This window comes from Stegodyphus dumicola, chromosome 9 (assembly GCF_044657685.1).
Source record: "Stegodyphus dumicola isolate Sdum_Otavi_A_Nest chromosome 9, ASM4465768v1".
NCBI lineage: Eukaryota > Metazoa > Arthropoda > Arachnida > Araneae > Eresidae > Stegodyphus > Stegodyphus dumicola.
The window spans coordinates 13,374,402-13,398,187 of NC_140776.1; the positions used below are offsets into that span (position 1 = coordinate 13,374,402).

A 23,786-nucleotide genomic window follows, 5' to 3' on the forward strand; every position below is an offset into this window, starting at 1 on the left:
ATAGCCCTAGTGTGCTTTTACGTAATCTCGATAAACCAACTATATTCCGCAAATAGCATCCTTCCGTCCATTCAGTGCCTCATCCGGGCAGCGTAATGGCAAACCGCACATTGAGTTAATCAATGTTAACGAATTTTGCTTACTGCGCATGCTCAATGGTGTACCGTTGGCGTGAGAGGATATACTAGCAACTAAGCAGAAACAACACTACACAAGCCTGTTAGTCATGTTGGTTTTACTGTTAACAACTACAATATACAGAAATTTTTGTGTGTGGTTATTGCATGTGTTCCTGTTTCATTTCATTTTGATTTATTTTGTTCATAAATTACATTTTATATCAGTTACTTGACAGTAATTTAAACTGAATTTATTCCTTAATTTGTTAAAGTATATACGAATGGACGTATGGTAAATACTCAATCGCTTTTATTCCTTAGAAGTATAATAAATAAGTATTCAGCTGATTCACCTTGTAATGTTTCCTGTTTTGTAATCCTTCTTACACGAAAATTTGCGTAGTTTACAATCGATAGTTACATTATAAATAATGAAGCAATTTACAACCTAACAAGTTTTAAAAACCCGAACTGTTTGCGCACACATAATACACATAATACAATATCAACCATATACCATATTTGCCTTCTTTTAAAATTGCAACAAATTCTATTCTGGGCATGCGCAGTAAGCGAAATTCGTTTAACACTGATCAACTCAATGTGCGGTTTGCCATTACGCTCCCGGGCTAAGATCGAACAAACGATTTAATCTCCGTGAGCTCTTTGCAGTTTAAACAAAAACTTACCAGATTAAAATGGGAATATAATATCAAGGAGAAAATGAATTCTCGTTGGCAATATAAATGAGAATAAGTAATGCGAATATAATATCAACGAGAATAAAAATAAATGGGAATAAATAATGGAATAAATAAATATAATGGGAATATAATATCAACGAGAAAATGAATTCTGATTCCTTCAGTGTACAGTTTTCTAGTGGTACAGATAGAGAGATTTGTGTTTAATTTTGCATAGAAATGCGTAAAATTGTTTTCGAGCAATCAGATTCAATTTATTGAAAAAAAGTTTCAAAATTGGTATAATTAATTCGTAAATATCGTGAATGAGGCACATACAAATTAATCCCAAAACTTATCTCTGAACAATAGCTAATTTTAAAAAAGATTCTAAATATAATAAATATTTGCTAAAAGACTTTCTGGTATTTCAACAGAAGGAACTTGTGCATATCCGTGGAATAAGATTAACATTTAACGTGACAGAGAACAAGCACGTGATAACAGGCAAGAAATAAACTTCTAATCTTGCGGTGCCCGAGATTTTCCGCCTAGTGCTTTCTGGGTGTACAACATTGGGCGCAGCCAGTCGACCAACTTTTGGTTTGCAAAGTCCGTTTCTGAAAATAAACAAATATTAGTGCTTTAAATGATTAATGCGTATTGTTTAAACAAATGCACAGTTTTATATATCAGAACATCTTATAAATTCCAATTGCTCTCAATAAAATTTATTTTATCAAAAAATGACAATTCACAGTTTTGGAACCTTTCACAGAAATACTCATACAGGTGTTCACAGGAGTACAGTCAATAGTTACGCTTCAAATTACTAAGAACGTTAAACACGACACAGTGCCAGCAAAGCACACCTAAATGACGAAGCTTTCAACACTCCAATGTCACTCTGAATTAACAACTGAGAACTTACCTTTACCTTCACTCGCATTTGGTACCAGCCCACCAGCGGCCGAGCGGTAAAGTCGCTGAACACTGGTAGTTCGGTCTGAGGTTCGAATCCCGCGAATGGGCTGGCTGCATGGGTCTTTTCGTGGTTTTCCCCATATGTAATATGTATACGAGTCAGCTTTCCTTAGAAAGACCTCCACGAAGGCATCCCTTCCCTTGGGCAGATAGCCCTCGAGGCTTTGCGGTAATTAAATTAAATAACCCGCATTTGGTACCAACTACTGTGAGTTATCACCAATAGACCAAGTATGCCTTAGGCCTTTCACATTTGTATCAAAGAGAAGATGTACTATTGGTACATCTATCACCCAGAGGCGTAGAATGCAATCAAATACACTCATGTCCATAAATTAAGGATAATTCGGAGTCACACGGAAATCGAACTCTAAAATAAATATATCACCTGTAAGATCACTATACACATCTTTAAGAATCATATGCAAATTTCAGGAAGTAACCAGATGACACCGATGGTACGTCACAATGACGAGAGTGTAAGAGAGCGATATATAAGATATACAGGCAAAGAAGTAAAATGGTTCGCAGGCGCTTTATAAGCATTTCAGTGCAATAACCGAAGAATTATGACACAAAGGACGCATTTGGATGATTTTTTACGTGGTAGAATTATCGGCCGTATGGAATGTGGGCGTACCCAACTGGAAGTATCAGACGAACTTGGAATTGCCCAGAGTGTCATCTCCAGGCTTTGGCAACGATTCCAAGATGATGGTAATGTGAGTAGACGTTACAGCACAGGTCACCCCAGAGTTACAACGCCGAATGAGGACCGATATTTGGCAGCTACTGCCAAAAGAAACAGGCGGAGCACAGCCTCAGACCTGTCTCGTCAGCTCTCTTCAGCCACTGGTACGACAATTTCAAGGCACGCCGTGTACAGACACTTAGGGCAGATTGGTCTATATGTTCGTAGACCTGTCAGATGCGTTCCACTTACTGCAACTCACTGTCGCCTGCGGTTAGCCTGGAGTAGAGAGCATGCATTGTGGACACCGCAACAGTGGGCTTGTGTGATGCTTTCCGACGAGTTCAGGTTTAGCTTGCAGTCTGATTCTCGCCGGACTTTCATATGGAGAGCTCCAGGTACCCGTTACCACCAAGAAAACATCATTGAACGACACCGTCACGGCGGTGCAGGATTGCTCGTTTGGGGTGGAATTATTCTGGGTTCCAGAACTGACCTGCATGTTCAAATTGGAACCATGACAAGCCAAATTCTGGAACGTCATTCTGGAACAACATGTACGTTTGTTTCGGGGTGCCATGGGCGCACAATTTGTGTTTATGGATGACAACGCCCGTCCTCACCGTGCAAACATCGTAAGCGAATGCCTTCAATCCGAGGATATCAACCGCATGGACTGGCCAGCATTCTCACCGGACTGGAATCCAGTAGAGCACGTGTGGGACATGCTTGGCCGACGAGTTGCAGCCCGTCAACCTCCTCCTACATGTTTACCGGAACTTCGGAAAGCATTGCTTTTTGAGTGGTGTAATATCCCCCAAGATCAGATCGATAATTTGATACTCAGCATGCCTAGGCGTTGTACGGACTGTATTGCATCGTCTGGGAAACATATAATGTATTAACAATCATACCAACCATGTAATATTGGTTTTTTTGTAAATAGGGTTTTTTTGTAATTTGCTCCAGGGAGAAAAAATCGCTAATTTTTTTTATAATACAAACATATAGCATCTTTTTTTTGCTTTTTACCTTTTGTTTAATAAATAAACTTTACAAATAAGTCAAATTTGTTTTGCTTCTAACTCTTCCTTTGCCTAATTTTGCATTATCCTTAATTTATGGACATGAGTGTATAATAAATATAATTACAAATATTTAGGAGTTATTATTGATAATATCCTAAATATTTGTAAGAGCTTTCACGCGGAACAACTTCATTCTTAATTTTGATCTCATTATTGATAATTACACTTTTTCTGTATCGTCTAAAAAGAACAACACAACATTTGCTTGAGTTTAAATTTATCTTCCAATCATCTCACCATTTATTAACGATGTTAACTTTTAACTGCAATTTGTCCATGGTGAGTAATGGGCTAAGGGAATCCGTGAGGACGACCGTGCCGTCTGCATATTTCAAAATTTTACAGTCAAAAGGGCTTGGCAAGTCGTTAATATAGATGTTGAAAAGACAGGGGGCGAGAACCGCTCCCTGTGGGACTCCAGTATAAATTATTTTCTTGCGAGAAATAGCATCTCCACACTTGACTTGAAAAGTCCTGCGTTTAAGATATAATATAAGGAGCTGGATGAAACTGACTGGAAGCGGAAAGTTGCTAAGTTTGTGGATTAGTCCTGCGTGCCACACTCGATCGAAAGCTTTTTACTGAGAACTGATGCTGTCTCCGGCCTTATATAGTTTTTCCCCGACCGCCGAAATATTTCTAGTACCTTCTGCTTCTCGAAATTACTGGAAGGCATATGAGGGTTGAATTACGGTAACAGCTAATATAGTGATCAGTTACAGTTATTCAGTGACAGTACCTACTGTGGTGAGATAGGGAGCGGACCAGGCTACTATTTGCCTATTTGTCGCCAAATTTGGCGACAAGAATTAGTCGTAAAAACCGCTGCCAGCTTGGCGATATCTCGCCAACTTAGCGAGATAACCATTTGCTCAATATCAACTTGACCCTGTATTCTTATTTTTTCAACAGAGCATCTTTTCTGTCATCTGTTTGTGTTACATTACACAGAAAAATACAACAATTTCACATATAATTTTACTGAAATTATCTATGTATGTACAAAATTCATAACAATACGTTAGCGACATGGAGAGTTAGAATTTGAGTTTTATCGTTTACAGCTAATGAAAACTAAAGGTAAAGATAATTTTTTTTTCTCGCAAGAAGAAAAATTATTGAAGTAAAGAACTGGATACTTTTCAAATTCATATTATATTGAACTGGAAAGAATTCTTTCCAAATTAAGGTAATCTGCTGAAAACAGAGCACATTGGATCTTACCGCATACTTTATTCTCTGTAGAAAGTGAGGGTGACCTGCCACCGAGCGGTAAAATCGCTGAACACTGGTAGTTCGTTCCGAGGTTCAAATCCCGTGAAAGGGCTGCCTTTTCGTGGTTTTCCCCAGGTGTAACGTATATACTACCCAGTTTCCCTTAGAAAGTCTTTCACGAAGTCATCCCTCCCCTTAGGCAGATAGTCCTCAAGGCTTTGCCGCCATTATATAATCCAAAACTGTAGAAAAGGATTAACTGAAGTAAAGTGTTTGCTACAGCACTTTTATGCTCTAGAATTGTAGTGCTGGCTTGAAGCACTTCCTTGAAAACAACAAGATGATCTGAGTAACAAAGCCAAGTAGGCGTGTAATATAAGAAAATTTCTTTCGGGAAAAATGTAATAGAAGTAAAATTTTTGATGTAGCCCAGCATGCTGTTTTATATTGTTCCTAATTTTGCATTTAGTTATATATTTTTAAAATTACAATTAAAACTGTACTACTTTCCCGTGCAAATGCAGCACGAGACAAATATTAAAAGAAAGCTATGCCGGAAAAGTAAAAATACAAGAGCACGTGCATTTAAGATTTAATAAATGAATATCTCTTTAATTTCTATTGAAATTGAATAAATGTAATTGACTACTGTGTTAGCTGAAACCGTAATTTTATCCTCTTATTGCTTCCTAGAAATTTTTCGAGAGGCAGAAAATGCTAGAACTATCTCGCGCGGCCGCATGAAAGTTATAAAAAGGCAGAAAGAGAACATCTCAGCTCAGTTGTTCAGTTAGCTGCTGTTGTTTATTGCTTCGAATTCAGTGTGAGGTCGGATTAGCTTTCTCTTTGCATTGCGTTATATTTTAATGCTTTTAGAAGTTAGAAGTATAACTACTGATTATATTGCGTGATATTGTGAATATCTGTGAGGAAAATTCCAGCGTTCTGTTATATTTCTTGTGATCAGAATAAATTTTATTAACTTATTATCGGGCTTGTGCATTCAATCTATAACGAACCCGTACGCACGCAATATGATGTTGTGTTTCATACGTCAGCATCTTCGTAAATAAATATAAACATAAGTGTTGGTAATTTTGTTTTCCGTTTCCCGTTGAAAACTGCTATACAATTGAAGAAAAATTATTTCATGTACGACTTAGATGTTTAACACTAAAATACCTTCAATACTTATAAATGATATTAAAGTATTTTAAATAATGGATTTCTTTTTGTTCGCAGAAAAAGGATTAAAATGTTTAAGCTGTCACTGTACGCTTAGCTATTAACCCTTCAGAACTTTGCCACCCATATTAGCTTCTTAATTTTACTACATTAAAAACAGGGAAAAGAAGAAGGTAGTCATAGAATAAATTGATTAAAAACGAGAGAAGATACCTATATTCTTACCGTTTTAAAAATTAGATTTAATGATGACAGTCACGCTTCAAGTTATCATATTACCTGGTGTCAATAATTTTAACGCGGAATTCATAGTGTTCTAGAGTTTTCATATTCCTTATTTATATTATTTCCATTCCTTAGTTTGCATAACAAATTACACATATTTTAAGTTTTGTTACCTTTCCTGAACCTCTCAATTTCCCCTCGCATTTCCTTGCCAAGATGCAAATTTGAACTAAAGTGAAGAGAATATAAAAAAAGACACTAGTAGTTTATTCAAAGCGTGATTAGCTAGCCAGCACACTAGTTACTCGTTGTCCTTGCTGTTACACGGATTTTCTGATACACCTTTTGGCCATTTAATACGTGCATAGCCAAGTAGGTTGATGATTCACCCTCGTTATCCTTAATTTAAATTGTTAGTCCGGCACTACTCTTTATCTTTGAATTTATTGTGAACTATTTTTAAGTTTCACCGCAAGTCGTTGGTGTTAATTTGAACACGGTGATCCTTCCTTCCCCGATTATTTTCCTTCTTTGTACGAAGTAAAAGAAGTATTGTAATCTGCGAAAATTTTTGTTTATCTTATTTCACCGAAAATATCAATTTTGAATTGAATCTAATTTAACAATGTTTTTGCGTAACATCTGTACGTAAGGATAGAATAAAGGACTCTTTTTTTCCCCCCGAAAAAGGTTCCGAAATGGATTTAAAATGGATTCAGAAGAGATTTCTTAGTGACATCTGTACGTACGTACATATGTATCTCGCATAACTCAAAATCCATTAGCCTCAGAACGTTGAAATTTTGTATATAGGAGTGCTATAACATGTAGTTGCGCACCTACGTTTTTTGGCTACAATAGACCGCACCAAAATTATATAAATATACCCGCTCTGTTACTTGGCTCCATGAGTTAAGTTTTATTATTATTATTGTTATATGTTGGTAAGTTGTGCATGTTTTGCTTTAAACATAATTGAATTATATTGTCCTTATCTTCCGGTTAAGGTTTTTACACCTTTAGTTAATCTGAACGCAATAGGTATAGAATTATCAACAATTTAAAAGTTGTTTAAGTGCGGCTAAGCCTAATTTTTATTTACCATAGCTGCCATATTTGAAACTTAGCAAAATGGTGAATAACTCAGTTTCTGCAGCTTCAGTGTCTTTTTGCCGAGTGGGACCAAAAGTAAACGTTCAGGTTTGTGCACCGAGAAATCTGCTTTCTTGTCCGTTGGCCGCATTGCTTGTTTTTGCGTAGAAACTGTAATTTTACTTGTAAACACTGTTTTTCTAACTGTATTTAGTGTTTTATATTTTTCAATTTTTAATAAAGGTACTTTGATGTTTTATGTATTTTTGCTTTGCCGCGGAGTGAGAACTGAATTATTGAATGAGAAATCTATCTCTGATGAAATTCGAGGTAATAAATTAAAATGAAATTCAGCAAAAAATGCGTATAATTTAATATTCCTTGCGAGGAAGTCATGTGGTGTATATGTTACGGTGAAACACCGAAATCTGGAGAATGTCGACTTTCACCGGTGAATGTCAACATTCACATAGTCGCTTGGTGTATGTCCGAAATATTTTCCAAATACTCTTATTTCTGACTTACACCGGTCAATGTCGACATTCACCATGTATTAATGGTGAATGTTGAACATATAAGAATATTACATTTTCTTCTCCGTAATTCAGTCGCGAAAAAACGCACTTGAGACTCAGAATAAGAATTTAAGAACATAAGAACTTGAAACAAACAGTACATTCAAAATGAGAAACGAAAATAGTAGAAGTTAAAAACTTACCAAGTTATGTGATTCAAATCTTATTTTTTGCAACAACTTAAACTATTATGACAATTTGAATTGCACAAGAGGTTCTTGCTTTTACAACTGCATTTATTTGTGGAACACTTCCTTTTGGAATAGCATCGTATACATATACTCCTCTCTTTTCGACCTACACCAGAGCATATCTGTGATTGTCGACATACACCGGTGAGGGTCCGAATGTACAAGAATGTAATGCAATATTCGATCTTTCATCGACGTATTTGGTGAATGTTGACATTCTCCGGTGAAAGTCGACATTCTCCAAATTCGGTCTTTCACGGTAACATATACATCAGATTTTTATATTAAGATTTTAACGAATAATGACGGGTTATTTTACCCTTCTTCTGTGATGGTATTCTTTTACGCCTGTACAAGATGTCGCTAGGTTATCTCGTGAGATCATTTTGATTATATGTTAGCTAAGAAGGTTATTGCATCTTACAGTGTTAAAATTTGAATTGAAATATGGCAGAATAACAGAAAATCTGTAACACGTGATCTGTCTGAAAGGAGATCCTAAACAAAATGCGTTAAGAAATACTTACAAACAAGTTCCAGTTGGACAGTCTGTACCATCCTCGAGGAAGAAATGCTTTCCACTGTATAATTTCAAATCTTTAGTGGCTGACAAACATTTGCCGTCCTTCATGCAACAATACATGCAACTTTTTCCGGTAACGTTCGCACATGAACATGGTAAAAGTCCTTTGGATGCGCACAGACTCTTTGAACAGACTCCGTTTTCGCACAGTTGGGCATCCACAGCTGCGCCACGTTTCTGCTCACCACATACCATATAAAGTGATGCAGTTTGTCCTTTAGGGCAACTGGCAGTCTTCCCGTCGCACATCCCAATATCGCAATCATTATTTCCACTGAAACATTTCACCTGAAAAAAAGAGAAGAAATGTATCTTGTGCATTATGGATTGATAAGGCAAGGTTAATGTTAAGCTACTAATGTTTAACATTAATTTATGATTAGGAACAGCATGAATTATAAACAAATAGTTAAGTTCATTGCTTTTTATTTTCCAGCTATCGAAATGCGACGCTACTAGAATAGCAACGTTTTGAAACCAAAATCAAGCAATCATGAATCAGAACTAGTTGCCATTCAGCATAAAGAAATTTAAATATAAATATGAACTACTTGTTGCCATTCAGCATAAAAGAAATATAAATATGAATATTAACAAAACATTAAAGTTAATTTTATAAAATAATTAAACGAATGAACAAATATATGAAATAAAAAATAATTATTTCTCATGCAATAACTGGGCCACTACAAAGGTATACTTGCCTGACGAGAAAGTAATCCCGTTTACCCGCATACTGTTGTTATGTCAAATCATTCTATTGATTGTATTTGATATTATCATTCGCATCTGCGCAGTGACATGGATTGATATACAATAAAAGGCGCAACGACGAATTAAACCACTCTTAATTAAAAAAAAAAGTCTGAAAGCTTTGGGATTTTATATTACGCCTGCTTACGAAAATCTTCAACGGCGATCAAAAGGCGGCGCAAATATTTCTCAAGTTTTTCTCTTCAGATGGCAGCACCTACTGGCATATAAGCTGAATTACTATGTTGCGTGATTGAAACGTCACTAAGTTTCATTCTTACCTTAAAACTAGAACGAATAAATATGTTCTAAACATGTATACGCATTATTAAAAAGTTTCACATCGTTGGAAATCTCCGAGTATATTGTTGAATCTGCTGAAGCAATGACTTAGACACTTAGAGCAATGAGTTTCACGTACGCACAGCGCGTGGCCAATATGAGATACATATTTTAATGCTATGGGCCACAAGCTCACGTTGTTCAGCTCATTTTAAGAAATTCGTCCTAGAATAATAAATACGGATTTTTAAAGACATTAATTATATTTTCCTCAGTTCTTATTTTTTAAATAATTAAACGAATAAAAAGCATCGAGCTAAAATTTAAGACTTGACACACCAAAGAAATTCAAAATACCGTTTTGAATACACGCTTCCGTAAAAATTAATGTTCGTGTATTATAATGCAAGTTAATAAGAATAACGCGAGAACTTTCAGAAGCAATCAATTATCAATATTAATTTTCTTCTGAGTGCTATCACAAATCTGCATTGTACGTACATATGTGTGTATTGTAGCTATTAGAAGAACGCTTGAAAATAAGCACATGTTGGGTAGATCACAATGATTTTATGAGGTATTTTCTCCCTCCTATTTTCACGTCTTCGTGGTGTAACCGGTAGCACACTCGGCACGTATTCGAGAGGTGCAGGTTCGGCAAGGGCAAAATTGCATTTTTCCTTTTTCTTACTTCAAAAATCCTAATGACTCAGTTATATACTTTTTAGCTGAGTTAAGAAATGACAGAGAGTATTCTTATTCTTCTTTGTCATTCTTTACTCATATTTTCGGTGTTCAATTCTGCCTAAAAGCGGCCGAGTGGTAAGACCGCTGAGCATAAGTAGTTCGACCTGGGTTCGAATTCCGGCGAAAGAGCTCACTGCATAAATACTTTACGTGTTTTTTCCCATGTAGAACATGAACACCAGCCAATGTTCCCTAGGAAGTTCTCCACGAAAACACGAAGACCCCCGTCGCATGCTTTGGCATAATCAAACAGCTAACCAACTATTTTATACCGCTAAAAGTAGGTTAAATTATTCGAGTATAACGTAACATACAAAGGCTACTTTCTCTTAGAAAATCCTCCACGAATCCTCTTCCCTCAGGCTGATCGCCTTCTAATTTTTTGCAAACTGTATATAGTGTTACGGATTTGGTATTTAAATAGCTAATGTTAGTTGAATTATAAATTAAATTGTTTTATTCCCAATGCAGTGCAGCGCGTGACGAATATTAAAGGAAAGCTAAGCTGGGAAATTAAAAATACAAGAGCACCCGCATTTAACATTTAATAAATAAATATCTCTTTTTGATTTCGAGAAAGTGGTAGGAAATTCTCGCGCATTTAAAAAGCTTATATAAGCGGCCCGAAAACCTCTCAATTCGTTGTTATTCATTTAGTTGTTGTTTCAAGAGTTTGTTTAGAAAACTGCTCTTGTCGACTGTAGCGAATTCGCGGATTAGCTTTCTCTAGTCGTTTTGAATTAAGTTTTGTTGAGCGTTTGAGTAGGAAAAAGATAACTACTGTGAGATATTTGTAATACTGTACGAATATCTGAGGAAATTGAAGCGTTTTGTTTTATTTGTTGTGATAATAATAAATTTTGTTTATTTTTCATCGGACTTATGCATCCAATTCAAACGAGCCCGTACGCATGCAACAATATATATAAAGAAGATTCTTTTCTGGATCCTGGGAAAGATCAATGTGCACTTTCTTCCCCCCCCCCCAAAAAAAAAAAAAAAAAGCTAAAATCAGATATGTTAATTAAACATTCTGGAAACGTAAATTTTTGCTCTCATTTTCAGAGTGGCAACAGTTTCGCACGCTGGCTTTATTTCGAAAAGTGTTACTACTACTCGCTTTCAAATTGTAGAGTTTGTTAACAGAAAATTTGTAAATTTTCTAAAAGCTATACATATAAAGAAGCATGTCTGTTTGGGTGTTTGTTTGTTCGCGTTATTGATTTCTGGTCCATTATGATCCATTTTTTCTTGCCACATTTGATCGACTAAAATTGAATATAGTTGAAATATTCAATGGAACTTGAGCCTTTAGGATCATTTGATTAGAAAGACTAAAATCATTGAAAATTGCGTGCCATTGTTGCTGATATAATGAGAGAGAATTAGCTTATTTTGCTATCGAAATTTTTATGTGAGTTCCATCTCGCATTAGATTGAAAAATGTATGACTGTGAATCGTATTTTTTGCATCATTATTACAGAAGGATTCCAGCGATGCCGTTCTCTTTGTTGTTAGATACATTGCTCCTAATCTAGCTTACTTCCGCTAGTGGTTAAATAAACGAAACCAAACCATCTTGCATGGATAACCTGGTATCAAGGCCCAATCAAGACAAGCTTATCTCTGGGGAGCATTTTTTTCAGGGGGGGGGGAGTTCTCGTCCAAAAACAATAATTCTCCTAACAATTAGAATGATTCTGGAGTCCCCTAAGACCCGGATCTAGGCCTAGGCTGTACTCTGGGCTTGTAATGGAATAAACCAAACTCGGGAAGTGCATATATATTTATTAAAATTTTGTTTGTTTTTAATGCATTTTATAAATTAAAGAAGAAAAAGTATAGAAAATGTTGAGAAACACCAAAACTTGAATAAATATAGTTTTTAATATTCGTAAACTAAAACTAAATTCTTAAAGGCCGACCGCATTAACCTCCTGAAATTCCCCTGAGCGGAATTCGCCCTTGGCTGAGAACCCTACTTTAGAAAAAAGTGTCTGGTGTTAATAAATTAAGAGGTGAGCATTTTTATGCAAGTAATTGTGAATAGTACTGAGCAATGTAATTTTTTTAATTCAATTTCTTATTCACATAATCTTGCAGAATTCCTGTTCTAAAAAATCCTAGCAGGCTTTAGTATTGGCACGTAGCTAACTCATAATATTGTTTGCATTAATTTTAAATGAAAAATATTTGTAGTTTAATGATTTTGTCCGATTACCAGATCAGGAATCTAAAGTAATAATATTTCACGGGAATATTAATAACGTATTTTTAAAATTTGAAAACTTATAAATTACTTGTGTGAAAATTCGTTCGGCGTACTAAATATAACACAATTATAGATTAAAGACAATAAATAAATTACGAAAGAATATCATTGAACGAAATTTAAGGAAGAAAAAAAAAATCAGCCTGGAGGAATTATTCTAATTTATTTATTAACCGACCCCTCGGTGCAAACTGAAAATGACATAAAAAATAGCAAACTTTTGAATTAAACATCTCAGTCAATTTCTATCGTATGAGAATCAAACTTTTTGCCTTTTTTTTTTTTTTTTTTTTTTTATTATTTTTATTTTTTTTATAACGAGAACAAAATTTTTCTAAATATAACCACAAGGACCGGAGAATCGTATAAAAGTTAAAACTTATAAAAGCGTTTCATAATAATGACAAAAGTGATATTTTTAAATTAAAAAAATGCAAAAACTGAAATAGCTAAGTCAAAACTTTTTTGTAACTGGAATTGTACATGTACGACCAATGGTTTCGAAAATAAAGATCGGGTAAAAACATTTGCGGGCAGAGTGAATAATTTGCGGAATAATGCACGCATTAGTTTTTTTGCTTTTTAGCCCAAAAGAGGTATTCATTTCGATTTAGTATTTTGAGTTGACAACCTTAAAAATTTGAATCACTTTTCAAATTATTGCCACCAAATATTATCGCCCTGTATTATATTTAAAGAAATTAAATAATGAAGAATCTGCGTAAATATATGTAATATTGGGAAGAGGGTCGGTTTGAACTCCTAGCAAGCATCAGACCCCCGCGTAAATGTATGTATGTTTCTTGCATTGTGATAAAACAACGGCACCTACAGCCATCCAATTTTGAATAACGTACGTCTCCACCCGAATATGGGCATCTGGAAGCCCGAGTTTGGAATTTGTTTTTATTATCTATTTCATATTTTGTAAAGCATTTATGAGTTTTTAGTTAAGGAACTCAACGACAAAGCGAGCCATGGCAATATCGTATAGGAAAAAACATTTTTATCTCCAGCGTGCGAGACTGTGTATCGGAAATTCTAAAGATAGGCTCTTTTTAAATTATTTTGCGGTATTGTTGTTGAATTGAATTTCATAATTTAACACTGCGAGGAACATGATATTTAGTAAATAAAGGTAACACACAAAACGTTAAAAATGAAAAATAAATAAATAAATAAATAAAAAACGCCTTTGGGCGTCTTACTAATTTGTATTTTGTCTGAAGTCGAAGCCCCAGCTTACCGTTTGGTTAATAATCTGGCAGTTGCTGCAGCATCCGTCAGTGATAGAGCATTTGGCCTTATTACGAAGGAGGCATCCTTTTGTACGAGAGTCGGCAGAATGGGCTGGTGTGCAGCACGAATCGATAGAATCACAAACGAAGCTCGGTCCACAGTCGCATATTTCATTTTCTTCTCGAATACCATTGCCACAAGTGTCATGTTTTATCTTCTGAAAGCAGTCTGAAAGAGGAAGAAAAAATTATTGTTGTTGCTAATGCTTGTCTGACGTTAGTCAGCCAAAGCCCACGAAAATTCCTCGTGGCAAGGAGCGTAAGTTTACATCTGTCGTTGGCAACAGCCTTGAGCACCTTACAGGTGATAGCGCGATTTAGCTCAGTTCCGTCCCCAATTTTGATGGAGGGCACCCTGGAGGAACGAGTCCGAGGGTCTTCTTTCCCCCCTCTTCCGCTACCATCAACCTATTGAGAGGATTTCAGCTCGTCGCATATTTAGAGTGCCCCCACGCCGCACAGGCCGTATACATTTACAAACATCCATGTCTTCTCAGTGATTCAAACCCGGGAACCTTTGGCAGGGTAGTCAACGACAATAACCACTATATTCGTTTGGGCGGCAAAATTATCCTGTAAGATGGGATATTGACTACTGAAACGAACTGTGAACCCTTATCTGGCATAAAAGGATGATTATCAGAGTATGAAAAGCAGTATCATTTAAAAATCTTTCGTCTTCTAGGAAGCTTTGCAGTTTAATTTTCGAATGTATAACCTAGCATCTGGATAAATAAAGATAAAACACTTGAAGCTAAAAATCCTTTATTAAAGAGCGAGGCTGTTCATGAGCAAAGATGCTTACATTACTTAGGTTTTTAACTTACAAATGGCAGTTTGAAATACGTATAAATTTATTTCAAGCAACTTATAAATGTTTTTCAGCAAATATGTTATTTAATAAATATTAACTTTTTAAAAATTTTCTACTTAAATAAATTTTTCTTAAATTTAAAGGAAGGGAAGTGTACGAAACTCAAGCACGTTTAGCATCAAATTCTTTGGTTTCTACACATTTTTGATCGATTGATAGCTTTCACTGAACGAGCATTCTACGGTAGCAAGGTACTTTTTCGAAATATCTATGGTTTTGATTTTTCAGATTTCGGGTCGAGGAAAATAGAAAGTAATATTACTTGAGAAAAGCACTTATTGCAAACCTCGTGCTCAAATGAATCAATGCAAAATTGAGTTTTCAATGATACTTTTACTTGTAGGGTTCCTCAAACAAATAAAAGTACAAATACAAGTACCGAAGGCCTACGCCCTCAATCCTTGCTTCTTAATACCTATAAAACTCGTGAACTTGATCTGATGTTACTATCGGATAAATGAGGTAAGCCACAACAACAACAACAACAAAAAAGTACTAATACCAGATACTTAATAACTATTAATGAGTACTGTGAAATAACGTTTTAATGAGGTGGTATGGTTCCTTATACATTTTTGTCTAAGATGAACGTCGAGGAATCTGGTGAACTATGTAGCGACTTATCACTGAGTTCAAAGAACTAAAGACGTAGACTCGAGAAGGCAAATTACCCTTTTACTCACTCAAATAAGAATTACACTCTGCTTTTTCTCGAGCTTACAACTACTACAGAACAAGAAATAAGAAACTAAAGTATAATTAACTAAATGAGAGTTAGCCGAAGCTAAACACAATTATTTAACGTAGTTTGAGCTTAGATTAAACTAGAAGGCGAACATCAAATAGGCACGTAGAATACGGCCGAGCGTAACAGCTTCAAGAGTGACTTAGCCAGAAGGCAAACACGCTACTGAGGACTCCTAGTTTTCTCTATCGAAGTTAGTTGTACCTTCTTTAAATACTTCTTCTAACTCATTTGCATTCAAGGCGATTCTAAACACTCGTTATGGCAGGGAGTTGTGTTAATCGGCCATATAGTGTCTATTGATTCTCGCCAGCTAGTTTAATTTAAAGGCCAGGTACGTAAGATAGCTTCGACTGTTAAGCTTCGGCTAAGTCTCGTTTAGTTAACACATTGAGCGCCACGCGTATGTTTTAGGCAATCCCGTTCAGTCCACGCGCTTCGCTTAAAAGCGCTGGTATTGTAGGGCTAGTGATTCGTATCGCGATAGAAGATAGCAGATAGCAACAAATTGTGAATAAGAAGACATTCCGTCGAACAAAACTGCAAGAATATCTAGAAAACGACAACATAAACTCCGATGAAAACCGGGAAAAAAACCTCTGAAGTACGAAAATATTGTAAATTATGTTATGATAGAAATGCAACAGAAGCTGGTAGAGTAATGGCCAGAAAAAAGGTTGAGAGAGTTGTCACATTTTGTAATAGCTGTAATAGAGAACCGTTTTTATGTTTAGCGTGTTTCAATGAAATCCAATGAATCAAAATCAAATCATGAATCAAAATTAAGTAAATTTTAACAAATTTTGTGTAATTTCATAAAACAGTGTAAACTTTATAGCTATATATCATGTTACACGTTGTCAGCCAGCGGTGGTCGACGCGGCCTAAACGGAAAACCTAGTGTCAGCCACAGATGGCTGACGTGGCGCTCAACGTGTTAATTATATTTTAGTTTCTTATTTTCTTACTCTGAGTTAAAGCCCGAGTAGAGGCTTTCCTGTAAGCCGGAGAAGGAGCCGACTGTTATTCTTATTTGAGCGAATGAAAGGGTATTTTACCCCTTCTCGAGTCTAAGTTGTTCTGAACTCAGCGATAAGTCGCTACATATTTCAGAAGATTCCTCAACGTTCATCCGAGACAAGGACTTGGGAACCATACATTATTAAAGTAATTTGTTAATTAAAAAAATAAAATTTGATTTACATCAATTTGCTGAATAGTTTTATAATCAATAAGCGTTGGCCAAAACAATAAACATTAATTACTCGCCATTTGGTAATTTTCACAACGTTTTAACTCAATAATGTCTCAGTCTATGCAAATTTTGAACAAAAGAAAATTTAAGAAAGTAAAAGCTGAATTTTGCAAACCTTACCTTTCTTTCGGAGAACGTGGATGATATCTTGTACATTACAACTGGAAAAGATACTGATACTTTTAGGAGGGTCGAAGGACTTGCCTAGGATCAGCTTCTGTATCTCTTCCATGGGATTCGGAGGATTTCCTTTTTGACAGTCCTTATCTGTGTCCGCAGCCCCAAATGCACGAGTCACAGCCCTCAGATAAGCAGCAAAATACAAAGCCATGGGTGCCGGGGCGTTTGTGTCTCCGTGACTGACTAATATGACATTTCCGTTGCGAGAACAGACTCCGCCGCCAACTTTGGGAATGTAGCCTTCAAATATTTCTTTGGATTTTAATTGCTTGTTCACAAAAGCTGGTAAAGAAAAGTATGAACCGTGAGAGCCTTTTTAATAGAATTACAATAATATTAAGAAATACATAAAAGAGTAGTAAAGGAATTGGTGAATGAATCTGGCAAGTTTTTGACTGCCGAAATAGACTAGCACGTTAGAAAACTTCAGGGAAGAAAAAAATCTGAGACAGTTTTTTTTTTCTAGCTCTTTGTACAAAGAAAAGAAAGTATTGTTATAGCGAACAATTTCAAGTATCATATTTCAACGGAAATGCCTATTCTGATCGTTCCTGAAAAGTAGCTGTACAGTGGAATATGTTCGAATTCCGCAAAAGGGCTGGCTGCATGGGCGTTTTACTGGATTTCCCCATATGTAACCTGTATCCGAGACTTAGTAAGTCCTCCACGAAGGCATCTCTTCCCTTACGCAGAAAAGCCTCGCAACTTTGCCGTAATCACATAAAACTAAACCAAAACTGATCGTTCCCGAATCCATTTGGACGATTTTTTGCGTGAATTATTACTAGTACTACAATTAGCAGTAGAACGTTGAAATTTTGTATATAGGATTGCTACTTGTTGTGCAGCTCCCTTTTTTATTGCAATCGGCATACGAAAAGGATTATATATATATATATATATATATATATATATATATAATGTTGTATGAACTTAAATCCATTTAGGGCGAATATAAGTTATTATTTCCGATCAATGACAATAATTACATGTCTTAATTTTTCCTTTTACAATTGATATATTATTCTTCGTGATGATTTAACTCCAGTCCCCGTTAAAACATTATTAACATTTTGCTTTCAAATTACTTCAAAACATCTTTCAAAATATAACTTACCAGTATGGATACCCACTTTCAAAATAATTCTACTTTAATTAAACTTAGGAGACAATATAATCAATTAATCAATACTATTTAGGAAATAAATTATTATATATATATATATATATATATGGCTTAAAAGTGTGTACCCGGGTTAATTTTTGTAATCGTTGGTCCTAGTCGTATAGTTCTAATTACAAAGTGTTTTAAATGATGGAAATATTCATATTTTAGCAATGTCATTTTTTTTTTTTTTTTTTTTTTTTTTTAAGTGCAAATAACGAAATCTAACGTTTAATGCGGACTTCTGGTTCGTATACTTATATTTGGGAAAGTTTTACACTCGCTACGAAAAAATGAAATGATAAGTAGTTTGACTTCGTAAGACAAAAATTGACCGGGATATTTAATTTCAAAATTTTTGCTGGTTTTGATGTCATTTTTAGCTTACCTTGAAGGACAGGTTAATTACTTTATAATAATTCGAGGAAGTAGTTTTTAATGAAGTGCAGCAAAAAGGTTGTGTAATTTAATAGACCGTACAAAAAAGTCATGTAATGTCCATACCAGATTTTTAATCTCGGAGAAAGGGAAGAATTATGAATTTTAATTCATTAAAGAAATATTCCTCAGGTCTCCTTGAATATAAATTTCAGTTTATGTATATTTTAATTCATTCGGTCACCTGCGGTAACAGGCAATAGTAACACAACCTTTCCGATTTAAATTTTATAATTGTCTGGGTATATAAAAACTACATTTAGTGGTAGAGTTTTAATTGCATTGACATCATGTTTTCCTGCATTTTTCCCTTCTTTATGGTTCCATTAGGATGATTTTCAGCTACCATACTTTGCTCTATGAATGAACCAGTTTATTCCCCACAAATAGCCCCCAACCCAAAACTCCTCTGCCTTTGTAATTGGAACTATACGACTATATACGACATACATAAATCACCGCATCGGGAATTCATTTAGAGACGTTTTTATTTCAATACGTACCAGGCGTTGATTCACTGAATTATACTAATTTGTTCGTTAAGAGAAGCATTGATGCGCTCAGTCAAATTGAAACACACCTCCATATATATGCAAGTACAAATTACATACATACGACTGGTCTAATTCTGAAGCTATTATATCACTCATAGTGATACACTAAAATACACGCTGAGTTACAAGGGCATATTTCGTACATACAATTAAGATCTTAGCGTTATGCAGAAAGCTGCAATGGCCTGAATAAGAATCACACCATGTGATCGTGTGGGAAATGTACAATCCAAATAATATTAATATTGGCTTGCAGAATTTTTTCATAACTACATACTTCTATATACACACATCTGAATGCGGCTATCTACATGTGTCTCTTGAATACGCTTACGGTATGTACGAAATGGGCATGGCTCAGTTGTGACTTTTTTATGAATCTTGGGTGCAGGCTACTGAAGAGGCAGAGTACTACGGCTTAGATTTGTGGGGAAGTAAAGTCTGTTACTGCAGAGTTCCGTGCCTAGAGTTTCAAATTTGCCCATCATGCACTTTTTAACGAGAAATCTTTTGTCCACAGCCACGTTTACTGGAGGTCTAATGCGTTAGGTTTCTGTGAGCGGCTAGACTGTCAGGTACTGTTCGGATTTTCTGATCCATCTGCACACACAGATATTGGTGCCCGCAATACCTGTCTCAAAAAAGAAGATCGGGAATGGCCCGTGTCCTGTTATGAATCTCGTGAGGTGTGGGTCTGAGATCAGTCTGTTTGTTGATGTTTTATGGAAGAATTCATTCTTCTACCTGTGGGGTTGTGTCCCATTCTTCCTGCCACTGAGTTAGAACTGTCTTTCATGTTGCAAGCTTAATGTGACTCTTAGGAAGAAGGATGTTAACAGCGTGCGCCTATGGCTTAAGACAAGACATAATTTATTACTGAACAACTAATTCTTGATATACATATTCTTATTTGGACATCATCAGAGGCGCAGTAGGCACCGTACAATTTTTGGAAGCTTATATTTTCAACAGTAGACGATATACATGTCCCTTTATGAACCTCGTGAGAGGTGAGTCTGAGACCTGTTTTCTCGTTGTTTCATAGAAGAATTCATGGGTCCTTCTACCCTATGGGATTGTGTCCCAATCTTCCTGCCACTGAGCTGCCATGTTGCAAGCTTATTGTGACTCTTAAGAAGACCAAACACTAAATTTCAATTATCATACCGAAAGCAGCAGTCGAGAAATATAATTAAATCCCAAAGAATACATGTGCAGTAAAACCTCTGTAACGATACGGTTACGATGGTTGCAAAAGATTTTGGAATTTTTTCTCTCTTTTTTGTTTGTTTCAGAATTTCTAAGTTAAGAGTTTTTGGCAATATAAAACGGAAAAATTAAAGTATTTAATCTTGTTTACATGAAAAAAGTTAAAAACTTCAATTGGTTAGCCTATATTATAGGGAACCCCTTGGATTATCGCCAAATTGTTGTTTCATTTATCGCCAAGTTTTTCCATCTATGGTATCCTGAGTAGTTGAATGTTATGGAAACCCTGTTATGATTGATTGCTTGTAATGCTTGATTGCGGTGATTTTGACTGACGAGAAGATATTTGTAAGGGCTTACTCAGGTATGGATGTTGGTTGGAAAGTACGTTGCTTATTTTGTGCTTAAACCGTAAAATGCCTGCTAGTAGTACGATTAACCTGAAGTTTCTGTACACTTTGGAACGATTGGGAAAGATTGAATGGATTGACTGGTGTGTAAATGAAGGTTTAAATGGTTTCGTTCACCTCCCCGTAAATTACGCAATGAGATTGGGAAACCGGGGCTCATATCAACACTGTGGAAGGTATGTGGGGCGTAATAAAAAGGGAATTTCGAAAGAAATGCTACCGAGAGTCCGGCAGTACGGAGGATATTTTTCAGTTTTACTTTTCTGAATTAATGTGACAACGGCAATATACAGATTCTAGTTTAGATAATTTCAAATAGCTTTTGGATGCTGTTAAGGAATTCTGTGTGTCACACATATCGAAGAAACAGAAACTTTTAAATAAGGTAAGTTGATTTTTCCCTTTTTTCCCCCCCCCCCTTTTTTTTTTTTTATTGCGTAGATGACATAGCACTTATTTCCATTCTTATGCTATTTCCCTGTTCGATTTAAAATGCAGTTTATTGAGATTATAGATTTTTGTTTTAATTATGTTTTATTGCATTATGTTTTGGGTTTTGGACGCCATTTCACTTGGGAGGGCATTTTACGTAGAAGAGGAATAGCGTCAGAAAATTGCCAGTTTTCGCCAAGGGGTACCCTGAAATATATTTTTACTCCTTAATTTAACCATTAACTTCATTCAGCAGTTTGCTATAGTTTACAATAATTATATAGAATTTACCTATGGAAAGACAATATTTTCTTGCTTCCCGGTGATTTTCTGTGAAATATTTCAGGTCAGTATCATGTGAGAATGGGCTGTGAGTGTGATCAGCATACGTTACAATTTTATTGATGTGGAAAACTGAATGGATAATTCCTCCTTCTTTTTTCAGTTTCACCTTCTCGAATATCTTATTCAGCAGCTGTGTTTGAATGTATATGTCCTTGACTACATCATCATCTCGGCCATGAAATTTCTTTACCATCGATGGATCAATTATAGCTTCGATATCGCAAACGTGCTCCATTTGTTCTCTGCAATTCAAAAAAAGAAAAATGAAGTACTTATAATACGCATCATAAGTTAATACTGTTGCTGGATTTTGTATTTAGATAGGTAATTTTAGTAGAATTATACTTAAAATTGTTGTATTTCCTCGCGCGATGCAGCGCCAGACAAATTTTAAGAGAAAGCTATGCCGGGTAAGTTAAACTACAGGAGCACTTGCATTTAACGTGAAGTAAATGGTTATCTCGGTAATTTGTATTTAAATTGAATAAATGTAATTGACCACTGTGTTAGCTGCAATCATAATTCCATTCCCGCTTTGCTTTCCAGTAATTTTCAGAAGCAGAAAGTACTAGAAATATCTCGTGGCCGGTTGAAAACTATTTAAAGCCGAAGAGAGCGCATCCGCTCGCAGTTGCTTAGCTACTGTTGTTGTTTAGGTTTGCATGAACTGAGATATCCGAGTTAGCTTTTTCTTTAGATGCGCTTTGCCTTGCGTCGTGCTTTGACGTTTCTAGTAGTGTGAAGTATAACTACTGATTATACTGCGTGATATTGTGAACACTTGTACAAATATCTCTGAGGAAAAATTCCAGCTTTCTGATATATTGTTTTTGATAAGAATAAATCTTATCAACCTATAATCGGACTTGCGCATTCAGTCTTTTACGAACAGGAACGCACGCAACAATCTTGTAACGAATTTCTTTTCTTTCTTTAGAAAGGAAACGATAAATCTTTCAACAAAGAAATATAATCTTGGTTCGGTTCCTATTCTTGACGTCCGATTCACTGCCTTCATATAAATTTATTTCAAGTGAAACATGCTAGAGGGCCCACCAGCGGCCGAGCGATAAAAACCGCTGAACACTGGCAGTTCGAACGAGCTGGCTTTATGGGAGTTTTTGTGGTTTTCCCCATGTGTAGCGTGAATAAGAGCCAATTTCCCTTAAAAAGACCTCCACAGGGCATCACTCTCTTTCGGTGTAGTGGTGCCAAGGGCGAAGCACGTAATAAGTTAAAAAAACATGCAATAAGATTTCTCTGTTATTGGTACATAGAACAACTGGGCGATGTACAGGGTGATCTTAAAAAACTTCTCCGATATATGAAAACCCAAGCGGCCTATGCTCAACCAATCGGAAGGAAATTTCATATATTGTTAATTGAAGGTATGTGCTCGAGATGGTGATGATTTAAAACAATAGAGCTGCCACGGTTATAGTTACAGTGAAGACAATTTCGAAATTTTCCAATGTCGACATCCACTTTTTCCTGTGCAAAAGGCGCAGCGCATTGAAAAGTTCTCAACGACGTTGGAAGGATACACGTATGACGAAAACTTCCGGCGTAAAACATTTGCAACGAAGAGCATTTAACGCATATTTAACGGAAACAACTGCATGAATACTCCATACAGCTATTTCCGTTAAATATGCACTTATTTTACTGCTAATGAAGAAATTGCTCCTTACATAATTTAAGGTACTTTATATACGATTTCGCCAAATGTTATGGCGGGGATCCGGCTATAAAAGTTGGCAGAGATCCGGCCAAACTTGCGCCAATTATTCCGATGGGAATTTAAAAGAACAGATCATTCACTATTTAGTTAGGTAATCACAGATCATTGTTTGTTTAATTAATAGATGCCCATAACACATATAGCAATACAAAAAAAATATGAGATAAATATGAATTCAAGCCTTGAGATTACTTGACTAACCTTAAAACCAATTCCTTAAAACTTGCGTCAATTATACCGACAGCCAAAGATCCTTTATTTGCATTCAAAATAATCATCCTTTTTGTAAATTCAGCGCCACGTAAGCTCCCTTGAATACTAATCTAAATGATGTTGAGTGATTGCACGTTATTTTTAGCTGAACCATTTTGCCGATTTCCACAGTCTTCCAAGCGATCTCGAGAAATATTCCAAATGATCGCATTAAAAAGCAATTCGAATATCAGAATCTGTC

At 35.7% G+C, this 23,786-nt stretch overlaps 1 protein-coding gene across 1 annotated transcript in view; it reads right to left on the reverse strand.

Annotated features, from left to right (window-relative positions):
* Positions 1-1,052: 1,052 nt before the first annotated feature.
* LOC118185997 (uncharacterized) overlaps positions 1,053-23,786 on the reverse strand; it is a 30,460-nt gene continuing 7,726 nt past the window's right edge. Inside the window, exons 2-6 of the mRNA XM_085823238.1 lie at positions 21,538-21,833; positions 16,979-17,320; positions 13,933-14,153; positions 8,576-8,919; positions 1,053-1,422 (exon numbers count right to left, since the gene is read on the reverse strand). Coding sequence (XP_085679364.1) covers positions 1,233-1,422; positions 8,576-8,919; positions 13,933-14,153; positions 16,979-17,320; positions 21,538-21,833 — 1,393 coding nt within the window. The 3' untranslated portion in view covers positions 1,053-1,232. The remainder of the gene's footprint in view (positions 1,423-8,575; positions 8,920-13,932; positions 14,154-16,978; positions 17,321-21,537; positions 21,834-23,786) is intronic.